Below are 14,614 nucleotides of genomic sequence, written 5' to 3'. Positions count from 1 at the left end.
ATCTGTTCAGTCCTTGTCTATGTCGGTGGAAATACATTGTTCTCCTCCAGTCACATCCAAAGATTGGCTCATACAGAGCTGTGACATGTGCCCTAACCTGTGTATACATGAAATTCTAGAGTAGATATTTGATACCGGCCTGTAACAATTGAAGAGAAAATATTTTATACCGTATTCTTTCCTTTGTCCATTAGGTTCAGGCACAAGTACGTCATACTAAAGCTGCGTTTGATAGGCTGAAAACTGACGTATGTGAAAAAGTCGATCTTCTGCGAGCCAGTAGATGTAACTTGTTATCTCATGTGCTGACTACATATCAGGTAATACCAGCTAACACCTGTCTGATATACATAGGAGTAGTATTATAGTAGTTATATTCTTGTACATAGGAGTAGTATTATAGTAGTTATATTCTTGTACATAGGAGTAGTATTATAGTAGTTATATTCTTGTACATAGGGGGCAGTATTACAGTAGTTATATTCTTGTACATAGGAGTAGTATTATAGTAGTTATATTCTTGTACATAGGAGTAGTATTATAGTAGTTATATTCTTGTACATAGGAGTAGTATTATAGTAGTTATATTCTTGTACATAGGAGCAGTATTATAGCAGTTATATTCTTGTACATAGGAGCAGTATTATAGTAGTTATATTCTTGTACATAGGAGCAGTATTATAGTAGTTATATTCTTGTACATAGGAGCAGTATTATAGTAGTTATATTCTTGTACATAGGAGTAGTATTATAGTAGTTATATTCTTGTACATAGGAGTAGTATTATAGTAGTTATATTCTTGTACATAGGAGTAGTATTATAGTAGTTATATTCTTGTACATAGGAACAGTATTATAGTAGTTATATTCTTGTACATAGGAGCAGTATTATAGTAGTTATATTCTTGTACATAGGAGGTAGTATTATAGTAGTTATATTCTTGTACATAGGAGTAGTATTATAGTAGTTATATTCTTGTACATAGGAGCAGTATTATAGTAGTTATATTCTTGTACATAGGAGGTAGTATTATAGTAGTTATATTCTTATACATAGGAGTAGTATTATAGTAGTTATATTCTTGTACATAGGAGTAGTATTATAGTAGTTATATTCTTGTACTTGGGGGCAGTATTATAGTAGTTATATTCTTATACATAGGGGGCAGTATTATAGTAGTTATATTCTTGTACATAGGAGTAGTATTATAGTAGTTATATTCTTGTACATAGGAGTAGTATTATAGTAGTTATATTCTTGTACATAGGAACAGTATTATAGTAGTTATATTCTTGTACATAGGAGTAGTATTATAGTAGTTATATTCTTGTACATAGGAGTAGTATTATAGTAGTTATATTCTTGTACATAGGAGTAGTATTATAGTAGTTATATTCTTGTACATAGGAGGTAGTATTATAGTAGTTATATTCTTGTACATAGGAGTAGTATTATAGTAGTTATATTCTTGTACTTGGGGGCAGTATTATAGTAGTTATATTCTTATACATAGGGGCAGTATTATAGTAGTTATATTCTTGTACATAGGAGTGGTATTATAGTAAATATATTCTTGTACATAGGAGGTAGTATTATAGTAGTTATATTCTTGTACATAGGAGGCAGTATTATAGTAGCTATATTCTTGTACATAGGAGCAGTATTATAGTAGTTATATTCTTGTACATAGGAGCAGTATTATAGTAGTTATATTCTTGTACATAGGAGTAGTATTATAGTAGTTATATTCTTGTACATAGGAGTAGTATTATAGTAGTTATATTCTTGTACATAGGAGGCAGTATTATAGTAGCTATATTCTTGTACATAGGAGCAGTATTATAGTAGTTATATTCTTGTACATAGGAGCAGTATTATAGTAGTTATATTCTTGTACATAGGAGTAGTATTATAGTAGTTATATTCTTGTACATAGGAGTAGTATTATAGTAGTTATATTCTTGTACATAGGGAGCAGTATTATAGTAGTTATATTCTTGTACATAGGAGTAGTATTATAGTAGTTATATTCTTGTACATAGGAGTAGTATTATAGTAGTTATATTCTTGTACATAGGAGTAGTATTATAGTAGTTATATTCTTGTACATAGGGGGCAGTATTATAGTAGTTATATTCTTGTACATAGGAGCAGTATTATAGTAGTTATATTCTTGTACATAGGAGTAGTATTATAGTAGTTATATTCTTGTACATAGGAGCAGTATTATAGCAGTTATATTCTTGTACATAGGAGCAGTATTATAGTAGTTATATTCTTGTACATAGGAGCAGTATTATAGTAGTTATATTCTTGTACATAGGAGCAGTATTATAGTAGTTATATTCTTGTACATAGGAGTAGTATTATAGTAGTTATATTCTTGTACATAGGAGTAGTATTATAGTAGTTATATTCTTGTACATAGGAGTAGTATTATAGTAGTTATATTCTTGTACATAGGAACAGTATTATAGTAGTTATATTCTTGTACATAGGAGCAGTATTATAGTAGTTATATTCTTGTACATAGGAGGTAGTATTATAGTAGTTATATTCTTGTACATAGGAGTAGTATTATAGTAGTTATATTCTTGTACATAGGAGCAGTATTATAGTAGTTATATTCTTATACATAGGAGTAGTATTATAGTAGTTATATTCTTGTACATAGGAGTAGTATTATAGTAGTTATATTCTTGTACTTGGGGGCAGTATTATAGTAGTTATATTCTTATACATAGGGGGCAGTATTATAGTAGTTATATTCTTGTACATAGGAGTAGTATTATAGTAGTTATATTCTTGTACATAGGAGTAGTATTATAGTAGTTATATTCTTGTACATAGGAACAGTATTATAGTAGTTATATTCTTGTACATAGGAGTAGTATTATAGTAGTTATATTCTTGTACATAGGAGTAGTATTATAGTAGTTATATTCTTGTACATAGGAGTAGTATTATAGTAGTTATATTCTTGTACATAGGAGGTAGTATTATAGTAGTTATATTCTTGTACATAGGAGTAGTATTATAGTAGTTATATTCTTGTACTTGGGGGCAGTATTATAGTAGTTATATTCTTATACATAGGGGCAGTATTATAGTAGTTATATTCTTGTACATAGGAGTGGTATTATAGTAAATATATTCTTGTACATAGGAGGTAGTATTATAGTAGTTATATTCTTGTACATAGGAGGCAGTATTATAGTAGCTATATTCTTGTACATAGGAGCAGTATTATAGTAGTTATATTCTTGTACATAGGAGCAGTATTATAGTAGTTATATTCTTGTACATAGGAGTAGTATTATAGTAGTTATATTCTTGTACATAGGAGTAGTATTATAGTAGTTATATTCTTGTACATAGGAGGCAGTATTATAGTAGCTATATTCTTGTACATAGGAGCAGTATTATAGTAGTTATATTCTTGTACATAGGAGCAGTATTATAGTAGTTATATTCTTGTACATAGGAGTAGTATTATAGTAGTTATATTCTTGTACATAGGGAGCAGTATTATAGTAGTTATATTCTTGTACATAGGAGTAGTATTATAGTAGTTATATTCTTGTACATAGGAGTAGTATTATAGTAGTTATATTCTTGTACATAGGAGTAGTATTATAGTAGTTATATTCTTGTACATAGGAGTAGTATTATAGTAGTTATATTCTTGTACATAGGAGTAGTATTATAGTAGTTATATTCTTGTACATAGGAGTAGTATTATAGTAGTTATATTCTTGTACTTGGGGGCAGTATTATAGTAGTTATATTCTTATACATAGGGGGCAGTATTATAGTAGTTATATTCTTGTACATAGGAGTGGTATTATAGTAAATATATTCTTGTACATAGGAGGTAGTATTATAGTAGTTATATTCTTGTACATAGTAGTAGTATTATAGTAGTTATATTCTTGTACATAGGAGCAGTATTATAGTAGTTATATTCATGTACATAGGAGTAGTATTATAGTAGTTATATTCTTGTACATAGGAGGTAGTATTATAGTAGTTATATTCTTGTACATAGGAGTAGTATTATAGTAGTTATATTCTTGTACATAGGAGGTAGTATTATAGTAGTTATATTCTTATACATAGGAGGTAGTATTATAGTGGTTATATTCTTGTACATAGGAGGTAGTATTATAGTAGTTATATTCTTGTACATAGTAGGTAGTATTATAGTAGTTATATTCTTGTACATAGTATATTAATCTATATCCTCTTTCTGTTACAGACAACACTACTTCACTTTTGGGAAAAAACCTCTCACACAATGGCTGCCATCCATGAAAGCTTCAAGGGCTACCAGCCATATGAATTCACTACACTAAAGGTGAGCCCTCTGTTTATTCTCAGACTCCTCTGTATTAGCACATATGGTAGAGAGGAAAGTTTAACAGTAAAATGGGACACTCCCTCTTGTTTTGGGAATATTGTAATCAAGGCTGTGGAGTCAAGTTGTATTATTTTAATTATTATATTATACAATTATTGGTATACATAGGAGCAGTATTATTTATCCCTGACTTAGTAGTATGGTAACCACAGTTATCAGGTTATTCCCACATTGCCTTTATGGTTATTTTGTATCTATAGTTTCCCGGTTCCGCCATGTTTTTGGAGTATTTGGCCCTGTTGTTGGTGCTATCGCAGCGATGACTCCTGTTTTCTAAGACATTTTGTTCAGTTACTAAAATATGTTCATTAATAAAACGTGTGACTAAATCCTCCTCCGAAATGTGATCGTCGCCTTCCAGCGCCATTAATTACCAGCCGCGTAGGCGTCCTACGAGAGGCGCAGGGGGGAGACATCTTGTTTACTATTGTGACAGCTTCCAGGCCCGATCCTTGTTTTCTTGACTGTTATTTTTGTAGTCACGACTGAGCACAATGTGACAAACAGGTTCCTTTCCCAGCCGCTTGCGGAAAACCAGAGCGCGATGTCTCTGCAGCCTTCTCCGTGAGCAGGTGGCTTTGTCCTTTATTTGGCAGCGAGGGAGAATACACAGACTGGGGAAGTGCCGGCCGTATGCACAGCTTTACATTTCATTTAACCCCTTAATGACCATGTTGCAGCAGTCGTCAATAAGCTTCTGTAGGTAGAACATCGCTCGTGTCCCTTCTTCTCGTATTGCACTGTGTATCCCGTAGCGTCAACGGCGATCTCATGGGGTCACAGCGATCCAGTGATATGACCCTGCAGTGCTAAAGGCTAAAAACAAATGCCCGGAAATTTTTAATCACTATATAGTCATCTATGTCATATATTGCTCCCCAGTGACACATACAGTGTAATGCTCCCCACACAGTATAATACTCCCCACACAGTGTAATGCTCCCCACACAGTGTAATGCTCCCCACACAGTATAATGCTCCCCACACAGTATAATACTCCCCACACAGTGTAATGCTCCCCACACAGTGTAATGCTCCCCACACAGTATAATTCTCCCCACACAGTATAATGCTCCCCACACACAGTATAATGCTCCCCGCACAGTATAATGCTCCCCACACGGTACAATGCTCCCCACACGGTACAATGCTCCCCACACGGTACAATGCTCCCCACACGGTACAGTGCTCCCCACACCGTATAATTCTCTCCACACAGTATAATGCTCTCCAATGGTACTCCCCACATGTCGCTCCCCAGTGTCACTCCCATAATGCAGTATGATATTCCCCGCGTGTGCTCCCCCCTCACACACAGTATGACGCTCCTCAATGTCACCCCCACAGTGCAGTATAATGCTCCCCCGAGAGCAGGGTCCTGCAGAGAACCTGACTACAGCCATGATTGTCCCTGGCATTCCCATAGAGGTGAATAGAACGGCTCCCGCAGACTAGGGAAAGGCTGATCAACGTTCTCATAATCTTGTGGTCTAAAACAGCATGAGTATTAAGGGGTTAAATTATAGCCATTCTGTTTCAGGGACTCGCTCTGCACACTCGTGTGTTGCAGGGACGTGCTCTGCACACTCGTGCGTTGCAGGGACTCGCTCTGCACGCTCGTGCGTTGCAGGGACTCGCTCTGCACATTCGTGCGTTGCAGGGACGCGCTCTGCACACTCGTGCGTTGCAGGGACTCGCTCTGCACACTCGTGCGTTGCAGGGACTCGCTCTGCACACTCGTGCGTTGCAGGGACTCGCTCTGCACACTCGTGTGTTGCAGGGACTCGCTCTGCACACTCGTGTGTTGCAGGGACGCGCTCTGCACACTCGTGTGTTGCAGGGACGCGCTCTGCACATTCGTGTGTTGCAGGGACGCGCTCTGCACACTCGTGTGTTGCAGGGACTCGCTCTGCACACTCGTGTGTTGCAGGGACTCGCTCTGCACACTCGTGTGTTGCAGGGACACGCTCTGCACACTCGTGTGTTGCAGGGACTCGCTCTGCACACTCGTGTGTTGCAGGGACTCGCTCTGCACACTCGTGTGTTGCAGGGACTCGCTCTGCACACTCGTGTGTTGCAGGGACTCGCTCTGCACACTCGTGTGTTGCAGGGACTCGCTCTGCACACTCGTGTGTTGCAGGGACTCGCTCTGCACACTCGTGTGTTGCAGGGACTCGCTCTGCACACTCGTGTGTTGCAGGGACTCGCTCTGCACACTCGTGTGTTGCAGGGACGCGCTCTGCACACTCGTGTGTTGCAGGGACTCGCTCTGCACACTCGTGTGTTGCAGGGACTCGCTCTGCACACTCGTGTGTTGCAGGGACACGCTCTGCACACTCGTGTGTTGCAGGGACTCGCTCTGCACACTCGTGTGTTGCAGGGACTCGCTCTGCACACTCGTGTGTTGCAGGGACTCGCTCTGCACACTCGTGTGTTGCAGGGACTCGCTCTGCACACTCGTGTGTTGCAGGGACTCGCTCTGCACACTCGTGTGTTGCAGGGACTCGCTCTGCACACTCGTGTGTTGCAGGGACGCGCTCTGCACACTCGTGTGTTGCAGGGACGCGCTATGCACACTCGTGTGTTGCAGGGACTCGCTCTCCACACTCGTGTGTTGCAGGGACTCGCTCTGCACACTCGTGTGCTGCAGGGACACGCTCTGCACACTCGTGTGTTGCAGGGACTCGCTCTGCACACTCGTGTGTTGCAGGGACTCGCTCTGCACACTCGTGTGTTGCAGGGACTCGCTCTACACACTCGTGTGTTGCAGGGACTCGCTCTGCACACTCGTGTGTTGCAGGGACTCGCTCTGCACACTCGTGTGTTGCTGGGACTCGCTCTGCACACTCTTGACATGTTGTCAAAAATCTCTACTCTCCCTTTATGATGGTGTCTTCTCACATGGGTCTTTGCAGTGGTCCTTTTGGACCCCTTGGGCATCACTGGCTATAGTGGTATTATGGTAATGTCAAGATACCCCCCTAGCTACCATGGCTTCATTCATGTGGGGAACACAGGGCCTCTTCTTGTTACCCTCTGCATAGGAGATCACTTGACATTGCAGCGGACCCCGTTACTGTTACTCTGAGCGGCTCTTCACATGGGTTTGCAAAGTTAATTTGTGTCTTATACTCCAGTCCCTTCCAGAGCTGCATTCACCATCCTACTTGTGTGTCTATGAGACCCGTTCTCCGAGGGTGCGGACACCCACCTAGATTGTAATAATCTTCCGCTCCCCGTTTTTCCGTTCTCTCCGGTTGACTTTGGATTTGTCACACTCGCGCCCTCAGAACCAGGATTTCCCCATCCGAATCATTCCTACACTCGTGTGGGCGTTCCGTGGGCACTTCAGCAGATTGTACAGCAGCAGATTAGGCCGCCTGCCTGTGTGGAACTACAAGTACCAGCAGGGGAGCTTTGTAGGATCAGATGAAGTCATCACGTGGAGGTTTCTATAAATGTCAGTGCTGATTACAGGCGATATGCCTGATCGGTGGGGGTCCTGGCTAATGGTGGCGTCCCTGTGCACGTCCCCAGCTGTGGACAGTCCTTAGGCTCTGTGCACACATGCAGATTCCTGCACTATTCCTAGCAGCGAGTAGGAAACATTATACAGTTTTTGGCCCCATTGGCTTCAATAGGGTAAAATTGCACCATTAAAGGGGATTTCTTGGACTTGTATATTGTATTTGATCTGTGGGGGTTGTGAAGCCCTGGACCTCCGCTGATCAGCTGTCATGAATAATGTGGCCTCTTCCCTTTGCTGATGTCATGTTCATCAGTCACATGGTACAGCAGCTGCTCACTCTCATTGAAGTGAATGGGGCTGAACTGCAATACCCTAGACCTCCGCCGATCAGCTGCCACGAACAATGTGGCCTCTTCACTTTGCTGATGATGTCATGTTCATCGGTCACATGGTGCAGCAGCTGCTCACTCTCATTGAAGTGAATGGGGCTGAGCCGCAATACCAAGCACAACCACTATACAATGTATGGCGCTGTGCTTGGTATTTGGTGAAGAGGCTGGAGCGCTCACCTACTTCAACCAGCTGATCAGTGGGGGTACCAAGTGTCAGACCCCACCGATCCAACATTGATGGCCTATCCTAAGGTCCTGGAAAACCCCTTTAATTCCTTAATGCCCCTTAACTTTATTTTATTTTTTTTTACATTTCTCTCCAGAGTTTACAAGACCCGGTAGATAAACTGTGCCATCAGTCCAAGAAGAAAACCAAATCCAAGGAGGCCCCTCCTGAGACGCAGGACATCGACCAGTAAGTAGCCGGAACAATAAAAATGTCTGACTGCTAGGCCAAGATATAGCGACTTCACGCTACAGATCTGAAAGCCTGAGGCTGCACTACTGACAGATCTTGACCGGAGCGTAGACGCGTGGCCATGTCACAAGATCGGGACGACAGGACTACCCTGACTACACCAGTGTTATTGAAACCAAAAACCTTCTCCTCTTTCCCAAACAGACTGATCTCCCTGGACGAACAGCAGCAGAATGAGACCGAGTCCGTGTCATCAGGTAAGACAATAAACCCGCCACTACGTGACCCAGAAGCTGCACATGTGGCCCTGTGACCTGAACCGCAGTGAAGACCTGGATATAGCGGAAATGAGATACAGAAAACAAACGCAGACTCTTCCCTGGCCACTAGAGGCGCCCTAACAATGGTACTGCAGGGGTTAAAGGCTCTGTACAGAAGGGAATGTTGTGTGCCGTGTATGGATGATTCTTTTTTTTTTTTCTTTCATGTCCTGTTTGAAGCCGAACTGGATAAGGGAAACAACCCCATGTTTGATGGTAAGAAGGGGAAGTGGCCACATATATGTATGTATGCAGGGTCGGCATTGTTACAGACTCCTGATGGCGGTCTTCTTTTTTTTTTTCAGGTTCATTGGATGATTTGTTAGATCTGAAACCAGAGGAGAAATTTATCTTTGAAGAAAGTGGTAAGGGGCTATACAATTGTATCCGAATAGTTATATTCTAGTACATAGGAGGCAGTATTATAGTAGTTATATTCTTGTACATAGGGGGCAGTATTATAGTAGTTATATTCTTGTACATAGGAGTAGTATTATAGTAGTTATATTCTTGTACATAGGAGCAGTATTATAGTAGTTAAATTCTTGTACATAGGAGGTAGTATTATAGTAGTTATATTCTTGTACATAGGAACAGTATTATAGTAGTTATATTCTTGTACATAGGAGCAGTATTATAGTAGTTATATTCTTGTACATAGGAGCAGTATTATAGTAGTTATATTCTTGTACATAGGAGCAGTATTATAGTAGTTATATTCTTGTACATAGGAGGTGGTATTATAGTAGTTATATTCTTGTACATAGGAGGTAGTATTATAGTAGTTATATTCTTGTACATAGGAGCAGTATTATAGTAGTTATATTCTTGTACATAGGAGGTGGTATTATAGTAGTTATATTCTTGTACATAGGAGCAGTATTATAGTAGTTATATTCTTGTACATAGGAGGTAGTATTATAGTAGTTATATTCTTGTACATAGGAGCAGTATTATAGTAGTTATATTCTTGTACATAAGAGCAGTATTATAGTAGTTATATTCTTGTATATAGGAGTAGTATTATAGTAGTTATATTCTTGTACATAGGAGCAGTATTATAGTAGTTATATTCTTGTACATAAGAGCAGTATTATAGTAGTTATATTCTTGTATATAGGAGTAGTATTATAGTAGTTATATTCTTGTACATAGGAGCAGTATTATAGTAGTTATATTCTTGTACATAGGAGGTGGTATTATAGTAGTTATATTCTTGTACATAGGAGCAGTATTATAGTAGTTATATTCTTGTACATAAGAGCAGTATTATAGTAGTTATATTCTTGTATATAGGAGTAGTATTATAGTAGTTATATTCTTGTACATAGGAGCAGTATTATAGTAGTTATATTCTTGTACATAGGAGCAGTATTATAGTAGTTATATTCTTGTACATAGGAGGTAGTATTATAGTAGTTATATTCTTGTACATAGGAGGTAGTATTATAGTAGTTATATTCTTGTACATAGGAGGTAGTATTATAGTAGTTATATTCTTGTACATAGGAGGTGGTATTATAGTAGTTATATTCTTGTACATAGGAGCAGTATTATAGTAGTTATATTCTTGTACATAGGAGCAGTATTATAGTAGTTATATTCTTGTACATAGGAGGTGGTATTATAGTAGTTATATTCTTGTACATAGGAGTAGTATTATAGTAGTTATATTCTTGTACATAGGAGCAGTATTATAGTAGTTATATTCTTGTACATAGGAGGTAGTATTATAGTAGTTATATTCTTGTACATAGGAGTAGTATTATAGTAGTTATATTCTCGTACATAGGAGATAGTATTATAGTAGTTATATTCTTGTACATAGCAGCAGTATTATAGTAGTTATATTCGTGTACATAGGAGCAGTATTATAGTAGTTATATTCTTGTACATAGGAGTAGTATTATAGTAGTTATATTCTTGTACATAGGAGCAGTATTATAGTAGTTATATTCTTGTACATAGGAGTAGTATTATAGTAGTTATATTCTTGTACATAGGAGCAGTATTATAGTAGTTATATTCTTGTACATAGGAGTAGTATTATAGTAGTTATATTCTTGTACATAGGAGCAGTATTATAGTAGTTATATTCTTGTACATAGGAGCAGTGTTATAGTAGTTATATTCTTGTACATAGGAGCAGTATTATAGTAGTTATATTCTTGTACATAGGGGGCAGTATTATAGTAGTTATATTCTTGTACATAGGAGTAGTATTATAGTAGTTATATTCTTGTACATAAGAGCAGTATTATAGTAGTTATATTCTTGTACATAGGAGTAGTATTATAGTAGTTATATTCTTGTACATAGTAGTAGTATTATAGTAGTTATATTCTTGTACATAGGAGATAGTATTATAGTAGTTATATTCTTGTACATAGGAGTAGTATTATAGTAGTTATATTCTTGTACATAGGAGGTAGTATTATAGTAGTTATATTTTTGTACATAGGAGTAGTATTATAGTAGTTATATTCTTGTACATAGGAGTAGTATTATAGTAGTTATATTCTTGTACATAGGAGCAGTATTATAGTAGTTATATTCTTGTACATAGGAGATAGTATTATAGTAGTTATATTCTTGTACATAGGAGCAGTATTATAGTAGTTATATTCTTGTACATAGGAGTAGTATTATAGTAGTTATATTTTTGTATTCAGGGGCGGTATTATAGGAGTTATCTCTGGTACATCCGCTAGTACTGATACAGGATGGGTCTTCTTATAATTTCATTGTTTTCTGTTATCAGCCACATCCCAGGACCCTCTTGCAGATCCCATTGAGGCGGATACTCTGGAGAAGGACGAGATGCAGCTGCTGAATGAGATCTTAAGTGCATCTTCCTTGGATGCCGGGGACCTCGGCAGTGAGTGGACGGCCGTGTTCGGGGAGCCCCTCTTCAATGCCCAGCCTTTAAGTCCAGCATCTCCAGGACCAGAACACAAAGCTGAATCTACGTCCGGTTTCCTTCCTTCACAATTATTGGACCAAGAATTTGGCGGTTTTCAGGCCTCACTACACGGTTTGTCCCGATCGCTCAATCATTTCATCTTTGTCTCGTTCTTTCCTTGTGTCTGAATTTATAGATACGGCATCTGAGACGGTGCAAGGATGAAATGGGCCATGTTAACTAAACTCTTATTAATTAACCTCTTACAACTTAGTAATATTGTAGGATCTCTGCTTGCTGTCAGTGAATAGGAACATTCTTTATATGTCCAGCACAGACCTTACACATCACAGCTGAGTTTGCTCTAGTTGTATCCAATCTAGACTGTCCTGTGTGATCTACATCTCCAGTGTGATACAATGTATCTGTATAGGTCAGTTACATCACTGAGGGGGTCTGGATTGGATACAGTTGTAGCAAATTCTCCGTATTCTGATCCCAGTAGCGAACCTTGCCCTATGCCAAGTCCATGAACATGAGGTCATCCATGATTTGTCATTTGTATGTCCCTGTGTTTCAGACTGGTCAGCTAACATCGGGGCCTCATCATCATCATCCTCATCACCGCCACCCTGTCTCCCAACCCCACCCACTAACCTCAATCAGAATATTACCAGGACCCCAGTGAAAGGTAAGATCACTGCCGGCGGCCATTCTGTGGCCCCCCCATGTCATATATATAAGCCGCTATACAGTATGTGTCCAGCACTGGTGGGTCAGAGCAGAGATGACCTGTTATTAAAGGGGTTGTCCAAGAATTGGAGAAGTTGGGGGTAGCGGTATGCTTGCCTCTCGCTGGCGCCCCATTGTCCTCCACCAGGGCTGTGTTACCCGATGCCCCATCTCCTCTTAGCTTTGGATATTTTACTTTATCAGATTTTTTTATTTCCTATTTTCCCAGATGCCTCAAAAAGCACAAAAGATCTCTCCACCTGGTACAACCTTTTCGCCGACCTCGATCCTTTATCCAACCCCGACGCCGTGGGCAAAACCGATAAGGAACATGAACTTCTTAATGCCTAAGATGACTCCAGGTCACGATCCATGGTGCCGAGGAGGGGGCGCCGCACACGTCTTCTGCGCCCCACGCTGTAGTGAAGGAGGTCGGCCGCGTCTCCCGTCCTCACCTGGTTTGCCAAAACACTTGCTGGACTCGCCAACAGACTCTTAAAGGGCAAGGCACCTATTTTTCTATCGGCCATATCGTTACTGCGTTTCCACCTCTCGCTCGGATACGGGATCTTCATGTAGATGAATGGGATTGGTCAGCTCGGTGTAATCGGGAGTAAAATTCAGGAAGCCTCGCCTACCCAGCATGCACTGCTTTCAGATATGTGGAGGGGAACATATATAAAGAGCAATCCTAGAGTTGTCAGGTTTATCAGGTGCCAGGAAAGCTGTGTAGTCACCATTGCAGGTGTGGTCGAGGTTGTCACCCAGCTTTTCTACAGTACTGAGCAGCCACTCTCAACCAGCAGTGTCACTATCAGTGTCGGCCATCTTTACTGGTCTACTAAATAACAAATCTGTCTTGGTAATCGGGAAATATTAGCACATGAAAATTTAGGGGACAACCATTATGTTCAGCATGATAGCTCTAATCTCGTCACCCTGCTTTCTCAGAGTACTGAATGGCAAGGCTGATTAGTTATGAGGCAGTAGGATCGTGAGGGTGACAGCAGCCTGGTTAGTCTGGGAAAGCTGAGTGTTGTTGCACAAAGGCTGCCATATTAGCCCTCACCCAGCTTTCCCAGATACAGATGTGACTATGGACAATATAGTATAACTATAGAGGGCGACTCAAATACTTGGATTCACTCTGGAGGTAAAGCTCCGTATACGCCGCTCTCATATCCTATATATACACTGGAAGGACTGGGTATACGGCGGCCCCGCACACTACATGGGGGGCGCAGGGTGACTTCGGGCTCACATTTCCTCTGGATGCTGCAGGTCACTTTTCTTCTGGATTTATTTTCTTTGTTCCATTTTCTTGAGATCTGTCACTTTGCAGGATGAAGTATTAACCTTGTTCACACTGAGCATGTCTGCAACATCAGCAAATAAAGCCTCTGGGTTTTTTTTTTCTGCCAAAGGAGGTGTGGTGTCCTTATTTTATCTACAGTCAGGTGACTTCTACTGACCTATCAGAGAACAGGATGTGATAGAGGAGAGGAGAGAAGCTGAGCTCTGTGATATATAGGGTTATATGATAGAGGAGAGAAGCTGAGCTGTGTGATATATAGGGTTATAGGATAGAGGAGAGAAGCTGAGCTCTGTGATATATAGGGTTATAGGATAGAGGAGAGAAGCTGAGCTCTGTGATATATAGGGTTATATGATAGAGGAGAGAAGCTGAGCTGTGTGATATATAGGGTTATAGGATAGAGGAGAGAAGCTGAGCTCTGTGATATATAGGGTTATATGATAGAGGAGAGAAGCTGAGCTCTGTGATATATAGGGTTATATGATAGAGGAGAGAAGCTGAGCTGTGTGATATATAGGGTTATAGGATAGAGGAGAGAAGCTGAGCTCTGTGATATATAGGGTTATAGAATAGAGGAGAGAAGCTGAGCTCTGTGATATATAGGGTTATAGGATAGGGGAGAGAAGCTAAGCTCTGTGATATATA

General features: G+C 39.8%; 1 protein-coding gene across 2 annotated transcripts in view; it reads left to right on the top strand.

Annotated features, from left to right (window-relative positions):
- The window catches only part of ICA1 (islet cell autoantigen 1), a 44,047-nt gene extending 29,978 nt beyond the window's left edge, over positions 1 to 14,069 (top strand). For both annotated transcript variants that reach the window (XM_075271794.1, XM_075271793.1), the window contains 9 exons: positions 195 to 320; positions 4,260 to 4,358; positions 8,606 to 8,697; positions 8,905 to 8,957; positions 9,201 to 9,236; positions 9,326 to 9,385; positions 11,782 to 12,054; positions 12,503 to 12,613; positions 12,884 to 14,069. In XM_075271794.1, coding sequence (XP_075127895.1) covers positions 195 to 320; positions 4,260 to 4,358; positions 8,606 to 8,697; positions 8,905 to 8,957; positions 9,201 to 9,236; positions 9,326 to 9,385; positions 11,782 to 12,054; positions 12,503 to 12,613; positions 12,884 to 13,005 — 972 coding nt within the window. In that variant the 3' untranslated portion in view covers positions 13,006 to 14,069. The remainder of the gene's footprint in view (positions 1 to 194; positions 321 to 4,259; positions 4,359 to 8,605; positions 8,698 to 8,904; positions 8,958 to 9,200; positions 9,237 to 9,325; positions 9,386 to 11,781; positions 12,055 to 12,502; positions 12,614 to 12,883) is intronic.
- Positions 14,070 to 14,614: the final 545 nt, after the last annotated feature.

The sequence above is a fragment of the Leptodactylus fuscus genome, chromosome 4 (genome assembly GCF_031893055.1).
Source record: "Leptodactylus fuscus isolate aLepFus1 chromosome 4, aLepFus1.hap2, whole genome shotgun sequence".
NCBI lineage: Eukaryota > Metazoa > Chordata > Amphibia > Anura > Leptodactylidae > Leptodactylus > Leptodactylus fuscus.
Note: the sequence above shows the minus strand (reverse complement) of the source record. Positions and strands in the feature narration are given on the sequence as shown.